We start from the raw sequence: 18436 nt of genomic DNA, 5'->3' as shown, positions 1-18436 counted from the left end.
ATACCAGTAATTATATCAATAATTGAAGCTTAATCGAGCAACTGATTTTTCAGAAGTGTACATTGAACTGGTAGCCCGCAGCTTAATCTGTACCCAAAAAGTAGCCCTCGGCTTCGAAAAGGTTGGTGACCCCTGCTATAGTTTATAGTATAAACTATAGCAGGGGTCGGCAAACTTTCGAACACAGAGTGCCAGTTTCTGAATAATAAGCAACTTCGCGTCCCAAACTTTTTTATGTGTGGTTTGCATAGTCAACGACTGATTTGAACAGTAAATTTGCAGAGTCAACAACTGATTTGAATAATAATAAACGGATGAAAGACAAATTCATTTTGTTAATTTCAATGGATAACATCTAATACAGTCAAAAGACTCGCTTTCGAATGAAATCTTTGTTCTTGCCTTTCCTGGCTTGACTCTGTAATACCGTATATCGGAAATATAATTGGACACTTTCAGTCGAACGCATCCTTCCGAATGATCTTCCGTAAGTCGGCTGCGATGCGGACTGAGAATAAACTTCCATGTGTAAAATATTTGTTCACACGAATAAGTGCATCCAAATGCAGACAACAAAGCCATTGCCATCTTCTTCAGGCAGTTATATTTCGCCGGCAAAGATTCCCAACATGTTGAAATGCTTGCTTGCTTGTTTTCAATCGTTTCCAGAGATTTCAGCAAATCGGAGGATTTCGATGTCCACAATAAAGATGCTTTAAAATCGACCAGCTGCACCTGGAAGTCTTCGATGTCCATCAATACAATTAGGCTACCAAACAGCAATAGACAGGCAAACATTCCATTAAAAACTATTCAAAAGATTTTGGCCAAACATTCGTTGGTAACCCAATTTGCTATAAGTAGCCCAATCTGGCAATACTGCGTGCACACGCTTATCTACGGACTCGCGTGTGCCTCAAATCAATCGGCGTGCCATGGAAAATTCTCTCGCGTGCCAGGGGTTGCCGACCCCTGAACTACAGTATAGGACAGAGATGGGCAACCTTTTTCGGCTCGCGTGCCGAAATCGGCTAAATTTAACGACAAAATTGTTCCGCGTGCCGACCAAAATTAAAAACAATGCTTTGCCACTTTCAAAGCAGAGAAGCACAATAATAAACCTTTTAAACATGTACAGACAGATTTATTAATCGCGAAAAAATCACTCCAACAAATGGATTTGATTACTTTTCTTATTCGATATCAGTGAGACCTCTGCTGCTGCATTACCGCTGATAGAGATTTCACATCGGGTATATTTTATAACTTTCAGAGAAATACACGAACTATGGTTTCATCCTTCAGGCTACTCCTATAAAGTTCATAACTGAGAACTAAGCTTCACAAGCATATGTAGATGGAAACATGTAAAGAAATGGAGTTGCAAAGTTTTTAAGACACGAAAAATTTTCGGGAATGGCAATCCAATTACGCAATAGTTCGTTGTTTTCTGCACTCCTCTCTTGTATCACCTTCTCTAGTCGCTTATATTTCTTTCGAAATCAATTTATAACAATAAGTTAGCAATAAATTCTAGCCAACATGAGCTTTACAACTTCATAAATCAAGAAGAAATGAAGAAAAAGGATTGAACAGACGAACTATATATATTATGTAGCAAAATGAATGCAGCGCTCTTCTCGAACGCCCACTCATTTGGTATGTCATAATATATTTCGTTGTAGCCATACGTCATTACGGGACAAAAAGAGTTTAAATAAATAACGGATTGTTAACAAATCATGATGAATAAACGAACACGAACGAAAACGAACACCGTTTCGTTAGATAATTCAGAGTCTTGAAACTTTTTATCTGAAGGAAAATGATCTCGTTTCCAATGCCTCGCTCGCATGCCGAATAAATGGGCTCGCGTGCCAAGTTTGGCACGTGTGCCAGGGGTTGCCCACCCCTGGTATAGGACTATAGGTTTCATTTACCTATATCCAATAAACCTCCCAATGTATTCTTATAGCCACTTCCCAGGTCGAAAAATTTGACAATGTTGTTATTTTAGTGTATTTTCACTCCCTTCAATAATCAAATCGCAGTAAAGTAATAGCAAATAAATATCTTCACCATAACCTAAACAAATAGTTGATAAAATCATCACAATACACAATTGACAAATTTGTCACTTGGTCTTACTTAAAAGTAATATTCAAATAATTATTCCAGTGTGGCAAGTGGAATTCCATAATTATTATTTTAATTCAAGCTAAAAATACATCGACATTTACCAGACCATCCCCAATGTTTTGACAGAAAATGATATTTCATAAACATATTTACCCATGTAATGAAACAAATTTAAAAAATTTCAAGAACTTAAAAAGCGAATTGCACTAATCAAGCATGAAATTGAAAAAAAAAATGATAATAAATCTATGTTTCTTGCTAAGCAAAGCATAATTATTCAGTGATCTTGCTGTTTTCGCTCTCATACCTTACAAAAATAAGGTAGTGGGTCAATGTTATCATGTACTATACATATATATGTTATAAACAAGATAACAGTAATAGAAACCTAAATTGATAACATAACAGTTGATAACGGGCAAAAAGAACTTCTAATCAATGGTTGTTAGGCATATAATAACATATTCAACAAAATTGCCAAGATCTATTAAAAAAAATGCCTTTCATCACAGTTGGCTGTGTTACAAGAGAATATGATAAAATACATCAGTCACCAGATAATTATTCTGAGTCAACATAGCTCGCCTGAAGTGCAAAACCCAACCAAACCCAACATGATTTAAATTGAGACAATTGTACAAATCATGACTAAACCAGAGAATAAATTATGGTTGAAAAAATAAAACACAGGTATGGTAAAAAGCACCAATACATGTTCACAGCTGTCATAGTTCAAATAATTAATGTTTAAATAAACAATAATTAAATTAATGACGTTATGAGAATTGACTAAATCAAGTGCATACTTAATTTAATAGTGAAGATATTTAAAATAGAGCATAAATGAGTGGTTTGAGTTTCGTCTGCAAATGGCATGCCGAAAAGTGCATTGTTACCACAACTACCTAGTTTATTTTTACCAATAACTCTGTACCATTAAAAGTCTTATTTCATATTGCCAAATCACCAGGTTTTTTGAATGAGTTTTCTTTGCTGAGCACAGAGACTTAAAAGAAGCGGTATGTAGCGCTTCCCAGAAAGCCCATGTTTAGCAAAAAACAGATTCAATTTTGATATTACGGAATCGCAATAGTAATGTCATAAATCCTTCTTCAGTTTATAATACGATAAGACAACGAGAAGGTGATAATACTTTTAACCAAGATGCTAAAGATGGCTTGACAAATTACTCGACAGATGTAAACGCATTGAAATGACTATAATAATAAGTTATTCAATTAAATAATAAATAAAGAAAAGGATAGAAACAAAGCTGAGACAATGCTCCCAACATGGGAGCAGAAGTATAATAATTAGGCTAAGAACAACAACCAAGACAGAAGTTGATCTGAAATCGCACACCATCAAAAGAGTTTGAAAATAATCTGAGCATTGATCGAGTCTTAATACTAGAAGCAGGTCGCGTTACCCATAACAATACCCAAAAAACTAGCTCAAACTTTTGATGGTACGTGGTTTGACATTTTTCAGCTAAGAATGAATGAATTAAAATGTCTGCAACAGTTATTGGCTAATGAGAAATTTACAATGAAACATCGATATGAATTGCGCTTTGTACAATAAAAAACATGTCGTCCTGTCAGTGTAAAAGTTCAATTTTACTTCAAATTGGGAAATTATTTGGATGACTTGTTACTCCAAAAAGTAATTTTTTGGGAGGATATTTCCCAATAAAGTTGAAATTAAAAGCCGATAAAATTATATTTTAAAACACTGATAAAAATTCGGGAGGTCTTGTTATTGATGTTTTCAAGATGCAAGGTTTCTTTTTCAAATAGGTAGATAAAAGATACTAAGTTGAGATACTAAATAGAAGGTGGTTGAATTACCATCTTAATTAATTAATTATAATTGAAAAATTTAAAAAGGGCACTCAACACGAGTGCGTGGTATCTTCATTGCGCCGGGGTAGTTTTCTGCACCTGCACATGTTGCCGGTGGCATATTTTGATCGGATTTAAAAGAATCTTTTGCGATGATGCTGCGGGGATCTTCAGCAGGGTAGAAAGCTTGCGGAGAACACACAAATCTCCTATCATCAGAAAAATGTCGCATTCGTGTAAGGTAATTAACTTGCCCTGGTTTTATCGGCAAGGATCCCGAGAGGTCAGGACTGGATAAGCAGCAGCCATCAGAAAAGAATTGTCCAAGTTGTGTTCGAATTTTTTGTACAAGACTACAATTTAATGCAGTTTCAGTAGAGATAACTTTTCCATCATGTATAGAACTCGGAAGCCTGGCTATTTGACGATGTTTTGGTGCACGAACTCTGCAACCTTCAGACCAAGTCCTTGGCCTCTGCTGCTCATCTTCAGTCTCTAACTGTGTGATGCCTAAATCAGCCTTCCACATGTTTCTTATTGCATCTGCTCCATTGAACACGGCCACTGGAGCATTATTCGCAATAGGATGATTTTGAATACCACTAGAAGGACAGATGGACTGATTTACATTTTTATCGGCGCTGTTGTTTATTGTATCATTATCTTTACCACTTTGTGGGACATACTTTTGAAAAGCAGACTTCTTGCATGTAATATCGCTTGTGTTGTTAGAATCTAAATGTTCGTGAATAACTTCCTTCTTATCAAATGTATGAATGGTCTTTTCATCCTTATTTAAAACAGTCTCACTAGAGGAATCTTGGGTTGACTCAGCAGCCTGATTATCCAATTTCTCGGTCTCTACAGTAGGAGTAACCTGAGACAAAGTTACAACATTTTCTGGGCTTGTTACTATTATATGTTTGGGCAGTATGACAAAATTATCTTTTTCTTCTTTATCTCGGCAGTGTCTTGATTTTTTTCCACTCGAACGCTTGCTTTTGATTGGTCCATTTTCTGAATGCGCTCCGTCATTGTGCTCAATTGAACTTTCCCCACTTCCGGGCTTATGACTGATGGATGAACCATTGGTGGAATGGTTGGATCTGCTCCTATAAAGATAAACAATAATATTGAGACAAGTGTTTGCCGTCATAATATCATAGTTAATTTATTTAAATACATTCTCAGCAGATAAGACTCACTTGTGTTTGCCATGATGGTGGTGGTGATGGTGATGGTGGTGATGAGAATGATGATGATGATGTGAATGATGATGATGTCTTCTTGATGACGATTGGTGAGAATCATTCAGTCTCTTGCTTGATGAATACATATGTGATTCTGTGTGCAGATCTTCAGGTAGAGTTGGAGAATTTGCTGAAGAGTCAGGATCGGGGCCGATGTGAAACGGGGGGCTATTAACAGAATCGGGGGTACCACAACCCATTCTCTGTTCCTGGTCAGATGAGATGTCAGGAGAAGACAAACTCCAATGCGATAACGACGGGACATTACTAATTCGATTGGTGATTGACGATGAACAATAACTTGAATGATATCCAGTGTCAGAACGAGATACAACTTGACGAGATCTGGAATCGAAAATGATCAATTGATATACTAAAAATTGCTATTTTCGCTAAACTGATTTTACATAAGAATGCTTCCTAGCACTTACAATTCAAGACTTCCATTTCCAGGTTTGGTTAAATGAATAATCTGCGATTGCACTTCATCATCCTCTTCCTTTCTCGCAAGACTAGAAGGTGGATGGCCCTTACTTTGACCCCACTTGTAAGGGTCAAAGCAGCCAGCATCATTAGATATTGGACGAAAGTCCATTGACATTCGATCTTTGGTAAATGAGCACTCGTGAATCTGAAAGTACAATTTGATAAAAAAAATGTTAAAATATTATATGAATATATAAATTAGGAGGATTTGAAAAAACAACTAATATATGGATAATGTTACAGTACATTCCTACCTGCACCCCATAATCGAAATCGCATGCCATAGTTCGAACTTCTGATTCTGATAAAACTTCATTATGGTTTGTTTCTGCGAGGCTGAGCAAATGACGGTAGCTACCATTTGTAATGAGAGATCCAGAATTGACACGCTGAAAATGATAATTAATTATTAGTTTCCAATTATCACCCTCACACATATGAACACCTGTTAAAGCAGGATGACAATAATTTATAATTATGACAATTTGATATAAGCCAAAGATCAATTTCGTTCAATTTCGGTATTATGTCGTCGGTTAGTTTATACACTAGTTATTCATTAAACTATACCCCTATGAAATTCACCAGCATATTAATGTCCTCAAGTCCATGTGCAAAACTTGGAACTGTTGACAAGGATGGGGTCGTGTCTACACTTCTGCTGAATGAACTGGTCACACTATAACTCTCATTTTGAAGCATTGCCTAGAATAAAAAAATTACAGTTTGATAATCTTGAAAAAAACATAATTATGGATTTCAGTGAAACATAAAATTTTCAACATAGCAATAGAGTAAAATATTATCACTCAAATTGGCTTCTTAAAACAGAGATTTTGACCATAAGTCAATTTAATTAAATTCCTTCAGGCTGTTTTTTATTTTCATTCAAATAAATTACTTTAATTTCACAATCAGTGACTTCAATTTAGATAGCTTAATTAATATTGAATAACAGCTTTAAATATTATACATAGGCATAAACAATTTAAAAATAATCGTCGGCCACAACGTTGCGCAAGTTTCGCCCTGAGGACGTTCAACAACAAACGATCCCGAAGTAAAATAAGTCATAAATGTCACTAATTTTCTCGACAACATCAATTCATGAATTTAAGTGGTTGAAAGGTTAACTTATAACAAAAATATTATTTTCATAGAAATTGAATTATGTTTAAAATCTTGCCTTCTTCTATTTTAATTGACTTTACACATAAAAAATTTGGCGCTCCAGAAGTGTGTGTACCAATATGGGAGTAACTAATTTTGTTCGCCTACTTTACATAAAATTCTATAAATGACTGAAACCTATGGGCAGGGGAGGAGGCATATTCACTTGGCTAACACAGATAGTCCCTGAACTTGTAATTCAACAAAATTAAGGAAATTCGAAATAAATTGTGGCCTGACCCTAAACTGGTACACACACTACAGGACAACAGGAGTACCAAAGATTTATTGCTTGTAATATTGAAATTTTTCTCCAAACTATATTAGAATCGAGCTGTATAATTGCAATTTGCAATATATTTGCTATTGGCTTTTGAACAGTACCATCATGTCAAAAATGTTGAATTGCACATACACGTATATATAACAGTTCAACATTTGGCTTAGAAAGCTTGATAAAAATTTCACCTATGTAATTACATAAAAACATGAATGTCTATGAACCTAATTTTGAACTTAACTATCCGAATCATTATCAAAATATTCATGTTTGTTTCAGAGAAACTAAGGATTACAAGATAGATTAAAAAGAAAAATGTTTAAGCGTGTAATTTCAATTCTACAAAGTCAGCAATTAATTTAAGTACAGTATGAGAAAAGAATTATAGCGGAATTAAAGTCACATAAACGTTTCTATTCACATCCCGACTGAAGAGTGTAAATAACAAGTGCTTTAAAAATTGAAAAAGCAAGTTAATTATTGTCTCAAACCTCAAGATCAGCAGCAGAGTATTCATCAAGCTCATCTTCTATATGAAAAGGTCGGGTACAAGATGGTTCATCTTGTGGACTTGAATATGATAAAAAATAAGGATGACTGAGAGCATCCTCTGCTGGAATCCTAACGTCGGGATCAAAGGTGATCAGTTGTTTTATGAGATTGAGAGCTGCAGAATGGTAAGAAAACTTGAAATATACGGAACCACAAAAAAGAATTAGTTATAATAATAAACAAAAACACAAAAAAGTACCTGTAATCAATGGTTTCATCTACATATTTAAAAATTTCAATTTTAAATCAAAGATTTCAAGAAAATCAACTTTACCACCAAATCATAATAAATAGTATATTATTAAAGATCATTCCTAACAATTTTTCATTATCTGGATTTAATCTAACTCACATAGAAATCTTTTTCTCTCATTCCAATTCAATACCAACCTGATGACTGAGCCTTTGGCAGTACTTTTTCCAGTGTTCGAGCAGGAACTCCACCATTTTCCTCGATGGTAAAAGCAGATGGTGGAGCACAACAATCCAAATTGTCACAACCCGCATTGACAACAGACTTCCAATCTGATTGAGTTACTGGAACAATGTCCATGATAAGACCCATTTGTTCAATGACATGTTCTCCAGCAAAGGCAGGTGAACCTGAAATAAATAACATGGCATATTTTATTTTAAAAACAAAAATGGATATTTAAAAATTTCAAATCCATTAAAAAATGTTTATAAAAGTACAAACTGTATTTCATCAAAATATAGATTAGATTGAATCACTCGATATTATTACTATTTCAAAGTATCAATTAATAAAGATTGAATTGATTAGAAGTAACATATTGCTACCTCCTTTCCATTGCCTACCCAGTGATAAACAATTTGTACTTTCCTACAAAGAATTCTCGGTAGAATAATCGTTATGTAAGATAAAATGATCAGCATGGAGCATGCAAGCGATGTTTCCATTTAATTATACAGAAGCTTGCGATATGACATTTATCAATAAGTATTAAAAAGTGCACAATCATTGATTGATATACTGTAGATTAAATTTCGCCGTCCATTTCATTAGTGCTAAATATATGTCCCCACGGATATTCTATTTTGATAAACATCCCACCAGCCCAAAGCAAATATACATTTCTTGACCAAAAGGATTTACAATTTAATTTAGTTCTTCCATTTTATGTGCTTATCTAAATTGTTTGTTCCCTTTTACTACTTCAATTTATATTGGGCTCATTTAAGTCAATTGACTTTTGCATGAGTATTTCTTGGTACAAAAGCTTTTTGGTACCAAATGGGTAATGAAAATTACTACTGCAAAAATAATATTTCAAATAGGTTGGCATAAGTCCTTGTTCTTACCAAACACTACAATATTGTAGCGTAGGCATTGTCAACTTTGCGATGTTTGCCTTTAAACAATGAATGATATGTACATTGTGTAGCGTGACAAGGTTGTACGAGCTTTTCTGTTACCTTTCAATATTTGACTATTTCAATAGGTTAGTTAAACAATTCCCAGAAACATAAACTTAATGAGAATGCTAAATAATAAGTGAATCATTAAGGGGTCAAGTATAAGAGCTGCAGCCTGCAACACAACAAACTTCCTGATGCTATTTGATGGGTATCTAAAACTTGGCCAACCCCATGCTAGTTTTATCGAATAAATGTAAAAACATAAGACTCTCTGTCCAGTTAATAATTCATTTAGTACTGAAACCATTTAACAAACATTAACATGATGAGATATAATAATATGTATATTGCGTTGGGTCTTGCTCAACTGGAAAGAAAAACTGTTATAAATATTGTAATCACACTTGCACATAGATAATTTTTGAAGACTGTTGATTACCTTTGAGCATTTCAACAAAAATGCATCCGACAGACCATACATCCACTTCCTTAGTATAATGGTGTGGATGCAGCAAAAGCTCTGGAGCTTGATAGTATTTGGTAGTCAGAGGCATCGATAAGTGATACTGTATGCAATAGAGAGACATTCTAATTCCATTGATTGAATTGGGCAAATAATATTTAGTATAGAAATTTTCGAACATGGTCAAATTTTAATAATAATTGACAAGATCAAAGCTGATTATTAAATAAAGATAAAACATATGATATTGTACAGTTTATGGTTACAGAAATTAAATAAAAAAGTCTTTGAAACAAATTTATACATATTTACCGTGTGATCATATTCAGAGTCACACATGCGTGATACACCAAAGTCACCAATTTTCAACATCAAGGTATCCATGTTGATGAATATATTCGATGGATTCAAATCTCTGTGCATTACATTGGCACTGTGCATATACTGAAAATAAAAAAAAATAGTTATATATAAATATTTTTTTAGATTCACTTAATCAACTTCAATTCAAACTGAAGACAGATCAGCACTACTTCGTTATTCAGTTCATTTTAGTTTAGTAATGCATTTCAGTTATTCATTTTCATTAGAAGTACATATTTGCCGAGTATTGTTTATGGATTGTGTTTTGCAGTGTGCCACAGATCATGCTTGCATTAAATTTTGATTGCAAACTAGAAATATTATCTTTAGAAAAAGATCAAGTTTGTGAAAGGAATAAATAAAGAACTAATCTCACGATAAAATGAGGATTGGCAGGTAATTTAATTTCAGATTGATTGAGTTAACAAGTCATAATTAACAAACATCCTGAATGGTAAAGTCATTAACAGGTTGGCGTCATTGTGGTCCAGACTTATAACTGGCTTGGATTATTTGTTTCTCATATTTAATTAGTCACTTCAAGGAAACTAGGTCACAGGTAAGTTAATGCATAGATTTGACCGCTGGGAATTATAGGCAATTGCTTGTATTATAATAAATCCACTGTAATTGCTGTCTGCATTCCTAAACATAGCTTGCTAGGATTAATAAAATTGACCTCTGTGGTAAGACTTGGGTTCATGTTTATTATTCCTAGAAGTGCAGCACACACCCACAGATTGGTCTGTTGACAACATTGGAGAAACAAGTATGTATTGACTGAAATAAATTACTTCAATCATTACTGGACATGGGATTGTATGTTGATGAAACACATTTAGCAAAGACATGGTAACTGTTGTCCCATGGAGGTTTATGAGACTGACGAACAAATTCGGTAAAATAGCAAAAGTCAATAACCAGTTTCACTACAAGTAACTCACAATTAACATACGCCATTAACATTCCGGTCACAACTGGTCTTTTTAGCAGAGTGTGGGTTCGGCATATAGGCTATACTCTAATGAAAATGACTAACCAAACAAAAACCGACATTATCCACGTATCAAAATTATGTATTCAGCACTCCCTATTGCGATTTGAACTATTCGTATGTACAGTTCTATAAGATTTTGCGCAATATTTGTAGTCAGATTCATATTAAAATATGCAAACTCGGCCGGATTCAATGAAAAATGAAGCGCCGCAATTTTTATCACAAAATTTTCTTTGTTCTGGTGGCCTCGATGTCACCAGACGCGTAGAAAACAAAAACGGAAATTCTGGTCTAATGGGCAGACATCGAGCGCGATAGCATTTCTTCGCCGCCTTTCCCTTGGTAAATATCGTATGTACAGGAAGGATATTGCAGTTTTGCCATTCCATCGAGTATACAAAAAGGATCTCAATTCAGGACTCTTGATCAAGCGAAGAATTCAAATCATATCATCACTACTGTTTGTCACCCCGACACTAACAAATAACCGGTAACAGAAGAAAATTGGAAAAACCAGTCACTAATGACCTAACGCAAAAGTTCGGTGAATGCGACTAAATTTATACGCAAAGACAAAGTGAAAGGGAATTTGTAGCAAATCCATGAAGTCATCGTTTAAACTTAGAAACGATCGTTTATTTTAGTTACAACCAACGTTCCAGTAATGTCCTTAGTTTTAAATTTAGAAAGGAATTTTGTTATTACATGAAAGATTGCGCGTCTGGCAAGAATTGAACATGTTTCGAATAATTTTAGTCGATGTGGATGTAAATGGAACGCTCTTAGAGGCCGAAATCAATATCATTAGATCAGAGAGCAAGGTGAACACGCATCGACCATATGTTATATTATAGGTTGCCCGTCCTCGGAACTTGGCATAATCTAGGCCTTGACATTAATAGCCACATCCGGGAGCACACTTCGGTCGGCGCCTGTAGGAAAGTTTTTTAATATTTTACATTGCCTACAGGAAATGAGGTGACAAAAATACGAATTCCTTTATATAGTTTAACGCTATGTAATTAGAGGGATATTTATCATCGCGGGTTGGTGGTATGCCGACGATACCATGTTAAAAACATTTGATTGTTAACATCGGATCGATAAGTGCTTTACATATAACATATAATAAGGCTGGGTAACTAGTTGAAACGAACGATCATGAACGATGATTTACTCATTATGTAAAATGAATAATATATCTCGGTGGGTCTTGCCTATTTCAATGAATATTCAATATTCATTCTTGCTAGACTTGCGGCATTCAATTTCGCTTACGAATATTAAATAAATTAAAAGCGTACGTGCCGATACATCGAAATATAGACATTTGATACGTTGTTCTATATTGTTCAAAACATGGCCTATTCACATTCTAAATTTAGCCGTCCCAGCGACTATGCCGATGTACGAGTATCATTGAAATGGAGCTAACGACTCCCAAGTATACATAAGCAAGTTTAGAGAAGTCCTTCCAATAACAAGTATTCTGAAAGAGACGCACAAAAGCGACATACATCGAAACAAAAAACATTATTATTTGCTAAGCGTCGAGAATATGAGACCAAAAAAGCGGATACGAAAATTCTTCATGAAATTAGTTATTATCATATTATGAATCACATTCACTTATTGCCCTAGAACAAGCATGTTAAGATGACACATTGTTGATTTTGAAATCAGGACAAGCTTGTTCGTAAAACGTCGAAATCGGTCACCGGGTCACATTTCAGATAATTTCGCAATTACCGAGCTTGCGGCATACTTAACCGAATGTAAATTTCACGAAATGAAATATATATTTAAATGAAATTCTACCTCCTGATTATAAATGATAAACTGTCTTGAATTTGTATGTTCAATTCCGGGTGCCAAGACTGCTTATGCACGGGTATTTCATTTAGGTTTCGGTCAAATTTTTTCCCGAAATACGTCGTAACTCATCGCGAAAGGGAAAATATAGTAACAAAATTAAAATTGAGAGTAAAAGCATTACTATTTGTTATTAGTTGTCCGCGTACCGTGGTGCTTTACATGGCGATAAAAACTATTTATCGCAAGATCTGGAACGGTTACGCAAACCCGTATTTTGATATCGAACGTTTAACAAAATTTAGCTAAATTATTGTGAAAGTAGAGCGTGAAATTACAATATATTTAGAACGATTACATACTGAGAACCGATAATTCAAAGCGGAAATATTATCTCTTCTACCAGATAAAAATAGATAGGCTTAAGGCCGACAAAATAATTGCTTACGAGTCACAACGTGAATAGTTGTTTCAACAGATGCCTTTCTTAACGTTTCATTAATAAAAGTTGAAACAAAAATATTTTTTTCAATTTAAAATACGAGCTTATCAATCTGCATAGATGGATCCATAAATATTTCATTGTTAGTTAATATTATTACCTAAAAAGAATTCGGTTCATTCCCAACGCGTATACACCATCAGTTTTAAAGTGCTAGCTAAATATATTTAACAAACAGCTCGCGGCGTAATTATGTAACTTATTTTTGTTTATGATTTTCTGACTAACGAACTCGGGATTGAGTTTAATTGTATTCAAGTGTACAAGAAGCGAAAAACAAAGCTGCCTAACGCAGTGTTGCATCATAAGTATGCTTAAAATAATACAACACGAGTCATGAATCGTGAATAAATGTCACGAACATGAAAATATTTTCCCAGTCCAAAGAAATACAATTTATTGTTAAAAAAAACGAATGCAAATGCGGTACCAGCTATCGAGTAGGCAAAATACTTCATATTAAAATAAATTGTCATTTCGCAGAAAATCGTCCAAAACAAATATTAGATCAGACAACGCGGATGCTGAATCATGCGGGTCGACAGTCAGGTCATGTACCTACGATCGTATATTTCATCCCATTCTGAGATTAAATCACCTAAGCGGGGGTATTAATTTGGGATAACAATGTGCACTACTATTGTATGTGTTGTTCATTAGCACGTAATAAATCTAATACGCCGTTCTGAAGGGGTGTCTATGAAGTTGCGTCCAATGAAACATCTACTAATGTTATTCATAAGCAATATTACGAATCTAAAACGGCTTTCATAAGTGGGCGGCTTTAAAACAAGTTGCGCCCAACGTCACACCCACTACTTTGAAGCAAAACAAAACGACAGCATACAAGTTCACGTATTACTGTTTTCGGTACATTCGACAAAAACAAACAAAGTTGATATACCACAGACACAAATATGATTGGGCACTGGTTAATATTTTGCTTATTTAAAAACTTTTACAATCAAAGTACATAGCTGAACAATGTACTGTGTACAACTTATAAAATCAGGTAGGTTGCGACATTCCCACCGATGCGACGAAATGCTGGGTCGTCACTTTTGGAAACGCAAAAACAACATTTTCAGGTGGAAGTTAGTATTCGATATAGTTTAAACGGTTGTTGAGATCATTTAACGAATGAATTATTCGGTAACATAACGTAACATCTATGTTGCTACGTTGAAACTACACGTAAAACTATATTCTGTACCAAGAATAATAAATCCATCCGAACTACTATCGACGCCGATTAGAAATGGCGATTTAACTGCATTTATTTAGTGAATGTGATGACATATCACAAATTAATACAAAGGATCACGAAGAATCTAATGATTTCTATTTATATTAAATTTCACTGGGTATTTCTGTTATCGCTATAATTAATGCAAAAATGAAGGTCGGTAAAATATGACGGTAAAGCTGAATCAGTTTGTAAAGAATTGATTGTGCACAATCACGATTGTCATATGGAATTATAAAAATGTATAAAGGTCAAAACATGCTCTTAGTTTCGTGCACATACGAAAGCATGTTTCGGATCTCGTAGTATCAATTACAAAATGAGACGATTTGGAATTTATAAATTGACTTATTTAAGACATTGATGAGGGAAAATCTCACAGGACAAATTTCGGCGCGATTATTTATGTAAAGCGGCGTTTAAACCTACATACTTCTCTTTTCTATCTAATTAAAGTTCATGTATTTATTGTTATATCCAGGCGTTGACGTATTTACGCATATCATATAAACGTGAAAAGTTCGATGACGTCAAAGCGTTGTGAGAAAAGAATAGCGCTGTAAATCCTGAACGAGTTGCGCGGAAACGAGGAGATATGGCAAATTGCCGTCTATCGAAACCCGATTGAAATATAGATAGAGAACAATTTTGTTAGTGATAGACTTCAAGCTGAATGAAATGAATATTTTCTGCTGTCAATGGGCGATATTGAGATCCCTATCTATGTTATCTATAAAAGTATAAAAATAACAATCATCTCAGTCAAAAAAAAAACATATGAAACAAATTTTCAAATTGGATTTATTTAATCATTACTCAAGTTTTTGTCAAAAAACAGAGACCCTAAAAAAGGACTTCATATGTGAAAGCGAAAACCTGAAAACACATTCTCAATAATGTAATCGAACTAAAACTTCATTACTCAATATTGGTTATTTGGTTATTAAGATGTTCAATAATTTTCACCAACATCTTATGATGTTATAGTAATACATTACTAGAACAACAATACACAATACAAATCTTTCCATATCCCTGCACTCTATTATCAATCTAGTACATCATTACATATGGAAAGTATATTAAAATCGCTGTACAGCTGTAAATATCATATAATCCCATTTATATATGCCCTATAAACTCCTATTTTTGGAATATATGAATATACGTATAATGTGTCATGGTTTAACTCAACCTGGCATTCAATTGTACTACACATGGTAAGTCATACAAAAACACATGGTAAGTCATATGCTTGGTCAGCAGAGAAATTGAAGTTGTGCATGCTACAAGGCAAAGGTGATAACATAATTCTTAAAGAGCATGTCTGTTTAGTATCCCTTCACCTTTGTGCAATAGCAATAAAGTAACATCGTATATTTCTAATACCAATATAACATCTCAAATAATATTCATAAAACAAATCCATTAAAAATATAACGCATGTTTCAGGAATAGTAGCATCCCATTTGAAATTAAATATCAGATATACCATTCAGCTTACTGTATCAAATATCATTTAGCTTACTAGATCTTTATCTATAACATAAAATCGTGTGGATTCGGCATTGTGGACTCAATTCGAGTATTTATTATCAGTAATTACTCTGAATTAATCATTCCAAAGTCAAGCATTGATAACTTGTTGATTTTGAGTATTGATAAATACCTTGACTCCACGAAGAATTTGATACATGAAGAGTCTGACATATTCTGTACTTAATGTCGCTTTTGATATTACATTGCGTAAGTCTGTATCCATAAGTTCCATACCAACATAAAGGCAATCGATATTCGGAACATCATTAGAAATTGGCATACTTTGCGGAGCTTTATCAGACTGTAAGAAAGTAGACATTTAAATTTAAGTTTTGTTCTTTGGTGTAAAATGCGACCAAGACTGTTACTTTTCTTACTGGTGCATTAGATCCAGTTGAAACTAAAACATGATAGATCTTGATGATATTTTGATGTTCAAGTCTGTGAAGGATTCTAATTTCCCGCAGAATTTGTCGTAGAAATTTGGTTTTCTCATTCTGTTTTACTGTGAGCTGAAAAATAAATAAGTTGAAACCGAACACTAGAGTCAGAGAGTTGGAAAATATGACACATAATCGTTGACGGATATCTTGAAATAATTAACATGAAATAATATCAGATGCCAAAATGTAACTCCAGCTCGAAATAAAATAATTACCTATGTCTATTGGAAAAAAATAAAAAGTCTTCTGGTTATAAATCTTTTTCACACCAAACAAAGGATTAATTTCATAAACAAACATAATGCATAATAAACAATGTATTACCAGTATTAAGGATCAGTAATACCTTTTTAATAGCCAGTCTTCTCAGACTTCTCTGATCAACTGCTGAAAATATCAATCCTTTTGATCCACATCCAATCGGACAAACATCTCTATATCTTGATGGAAAGTCACCAAGGTCCAGTGTCACAATAGATGGATCTTCTTGGGTTGGGTTGCTTCTTGACTTATTTTCCTCGTCCACATCCTGGGGCATTTTCCCAAGCAACTTTTTCTTGAAAACTGATGGTAGCGCGTATTAAGAATTGTATTCAAAATTAATATAAAATGTCTCCGCTATTGTATTAAAAAAATACTTCTCCCAGAAATGTAAACAATCCGGCTATATTCAGGTTTCTTCAATTACACTAATGTTTAGTTTTACTATACAAAACATTTAGCAATAAATACAATAATGATAATAATGTTGAAATAGACAAAAAATTCTTAAATACAAAACAAATAAAATTTTTGTTCCTCTGTGGATAAAATATTTTATTTCTTGTCAAGGTTTACTGGTTCAGTATGGGGGTATGATAAATAATATAATGGTAGGTATATATTGTGGTATGATAATAAAGACAAAATGATATTTTGAACATTCAGATACTGAAAGACAGATATTTTAATGCTGTAATGACAATAGCAGAATAGTGACAGTACTGCTGCACTAACCAATCCACATTTCTTTTTGCAGGTTTGTGTAGTAGAATTCGGAAAATCTATTAATTTTTCTAAAATCTTGACTTGTTCATAGGCTATAACATAGGTTACGTACAAATTGACAGATACAATACTCTGAATGACTTTATCTTTTCTCGCTTTTCAGCTTTTAGTAGGTCACAGATACAATAAAAAAAAAACTATTAAAGTTGAATACTATGAGAGGCAAATCTACATACGAATACTCCCTCACTACACCGCTAGACGAAATCGTCCGTACCTAGCACTTTCGCGTCGTCAACCCCGATCTTTTGTCCCATCGGCTCGACGAAGTGAGTTGTGCAGGCAGTAGGCCTATCGCTCAAAAAGAAGGGAGAAGCTCTTTCTCGACTTCAGCTGTTATGTTCGCAGCCAATCAGAGAGTAGGATATCACTTGTGGTATGACGCATGGTTTCGGTCTAGTGCGTGCGACGCGTACCGAACTCATGACTAAAATAGTAGGGAAGTAGAAACGCAACTTTTCGATCAAGCGGACTAAAGGTCGATGAAACTCGAGATTTAGTGTATGCTCTCTGTGTTTTTTCGACAACGTTTTGTCGATGTCGCGCATAGTATTGTATGCCCCTAGCGGAATCCTCTCGCTTGTTCATGATACTCGTCTGACTCTAGTTGAAGGCGAAGGATATGTCATTTTTGTGGTAGCGACAGCGTGAAAGTTACCAATTCTGTAAATAAAAACAATAAGTCGCAATACTTGAGAATTTTTTTTAAATATTAGAACTCTCTCTAATTTTGCCTCGCTTAAGTTGGGATGGGTGCTTTACGATTGTTTTTTGGGATATGACATTTCGGGCATCGGAACATTTTTTAGTCCCAACCTCTGGGTCAATTTTATTGAAAAATTTTTTTATAAAACATTTTAGGGGCTGCTATTCTTACATTGGATTTTAATAGTCCATTAACCTTTCCGAGCCTGCCGAACCAC

At 34.3% G+C, this 18436-nt stretch overlaps 1 protein-coding gene across 1 annotated transcript; it reads right to left on the bottom strand.

Moving 5' to 3' along the window:
• Nucleotides 1–2003: 2003 nt before the first annotated feature.
• On the bottom strand, nt 2004–17190 carry LOC120330283 (uncharacterized). The gene is made up of 12 exons (XM_039397168.2): nt 16813–17190; nt 16401–16535; nt 16154–16324; nt 9877–10008; nt 9541–9667; nt 8112–8324; nt 7661–7836; nt 6305–6424; nt 5974–6108; nt 5665–5864; nt 5189–5578; nt 2004–5095 (listed from the first exon to the last, which is right to left on the bottom strand). The coding sequence occupies exons 1-12, from the start codon at nt 17002–17004 to the stop codon at nt 4021–4023; spliced, it is 3066 nt and encodes a 1021-aa protein (XP_039253102.2). The 5' UTR covers nt 17005–17190; the 3' UTR covers nt 2004–4020.
• Between the last annotated feature and the right edge of the window lie 1246 nt (nt 17191–18436).

The sequence above is a fragment of the Styela clava genome, chromosome 12, assembly GCF_964204865.1.
Source record: "Styela clava chromosome 12, kaStyClav1.hap1.2, whole genome shotgun sequence".
Classification (NCBI taxonomy): Eukaryota; Metazoa; Chordata; class Ascidiacea; order Stolidobranchia; family Styelidae; genus Styela; species Styela clava.
Note: the sequence above shows the minus strand (reverse complement) of the source record. Positions and strands in the feature narration are given on the sequence as shown.

Bases quoted from the DNA above. Each gene is read 5' to 3' on its own strand.
- LOC120330283 (XM_039397168.2), bottom strand. From the start codon at position 17,004: ATGCCCCAGGATGTGGACGAGGAAAATAAGTCAAGAAGCAACCCAACC. The intron at 6,425-7,660 runs GTTTGAGACAAT...TTTTTATTCTAG, and splicing joins ACTCTGCTGCTGATCTTGAG to GCAATGCTTCAAAATGAGAG. The intron at 5,579-5,664 runs GTAAGTGCTAGG...TTTCGATTCCAG, and splicing joins GGAAATGGAAGTCTTGAATT to ATCTCGTCAAGTTGTATCTC.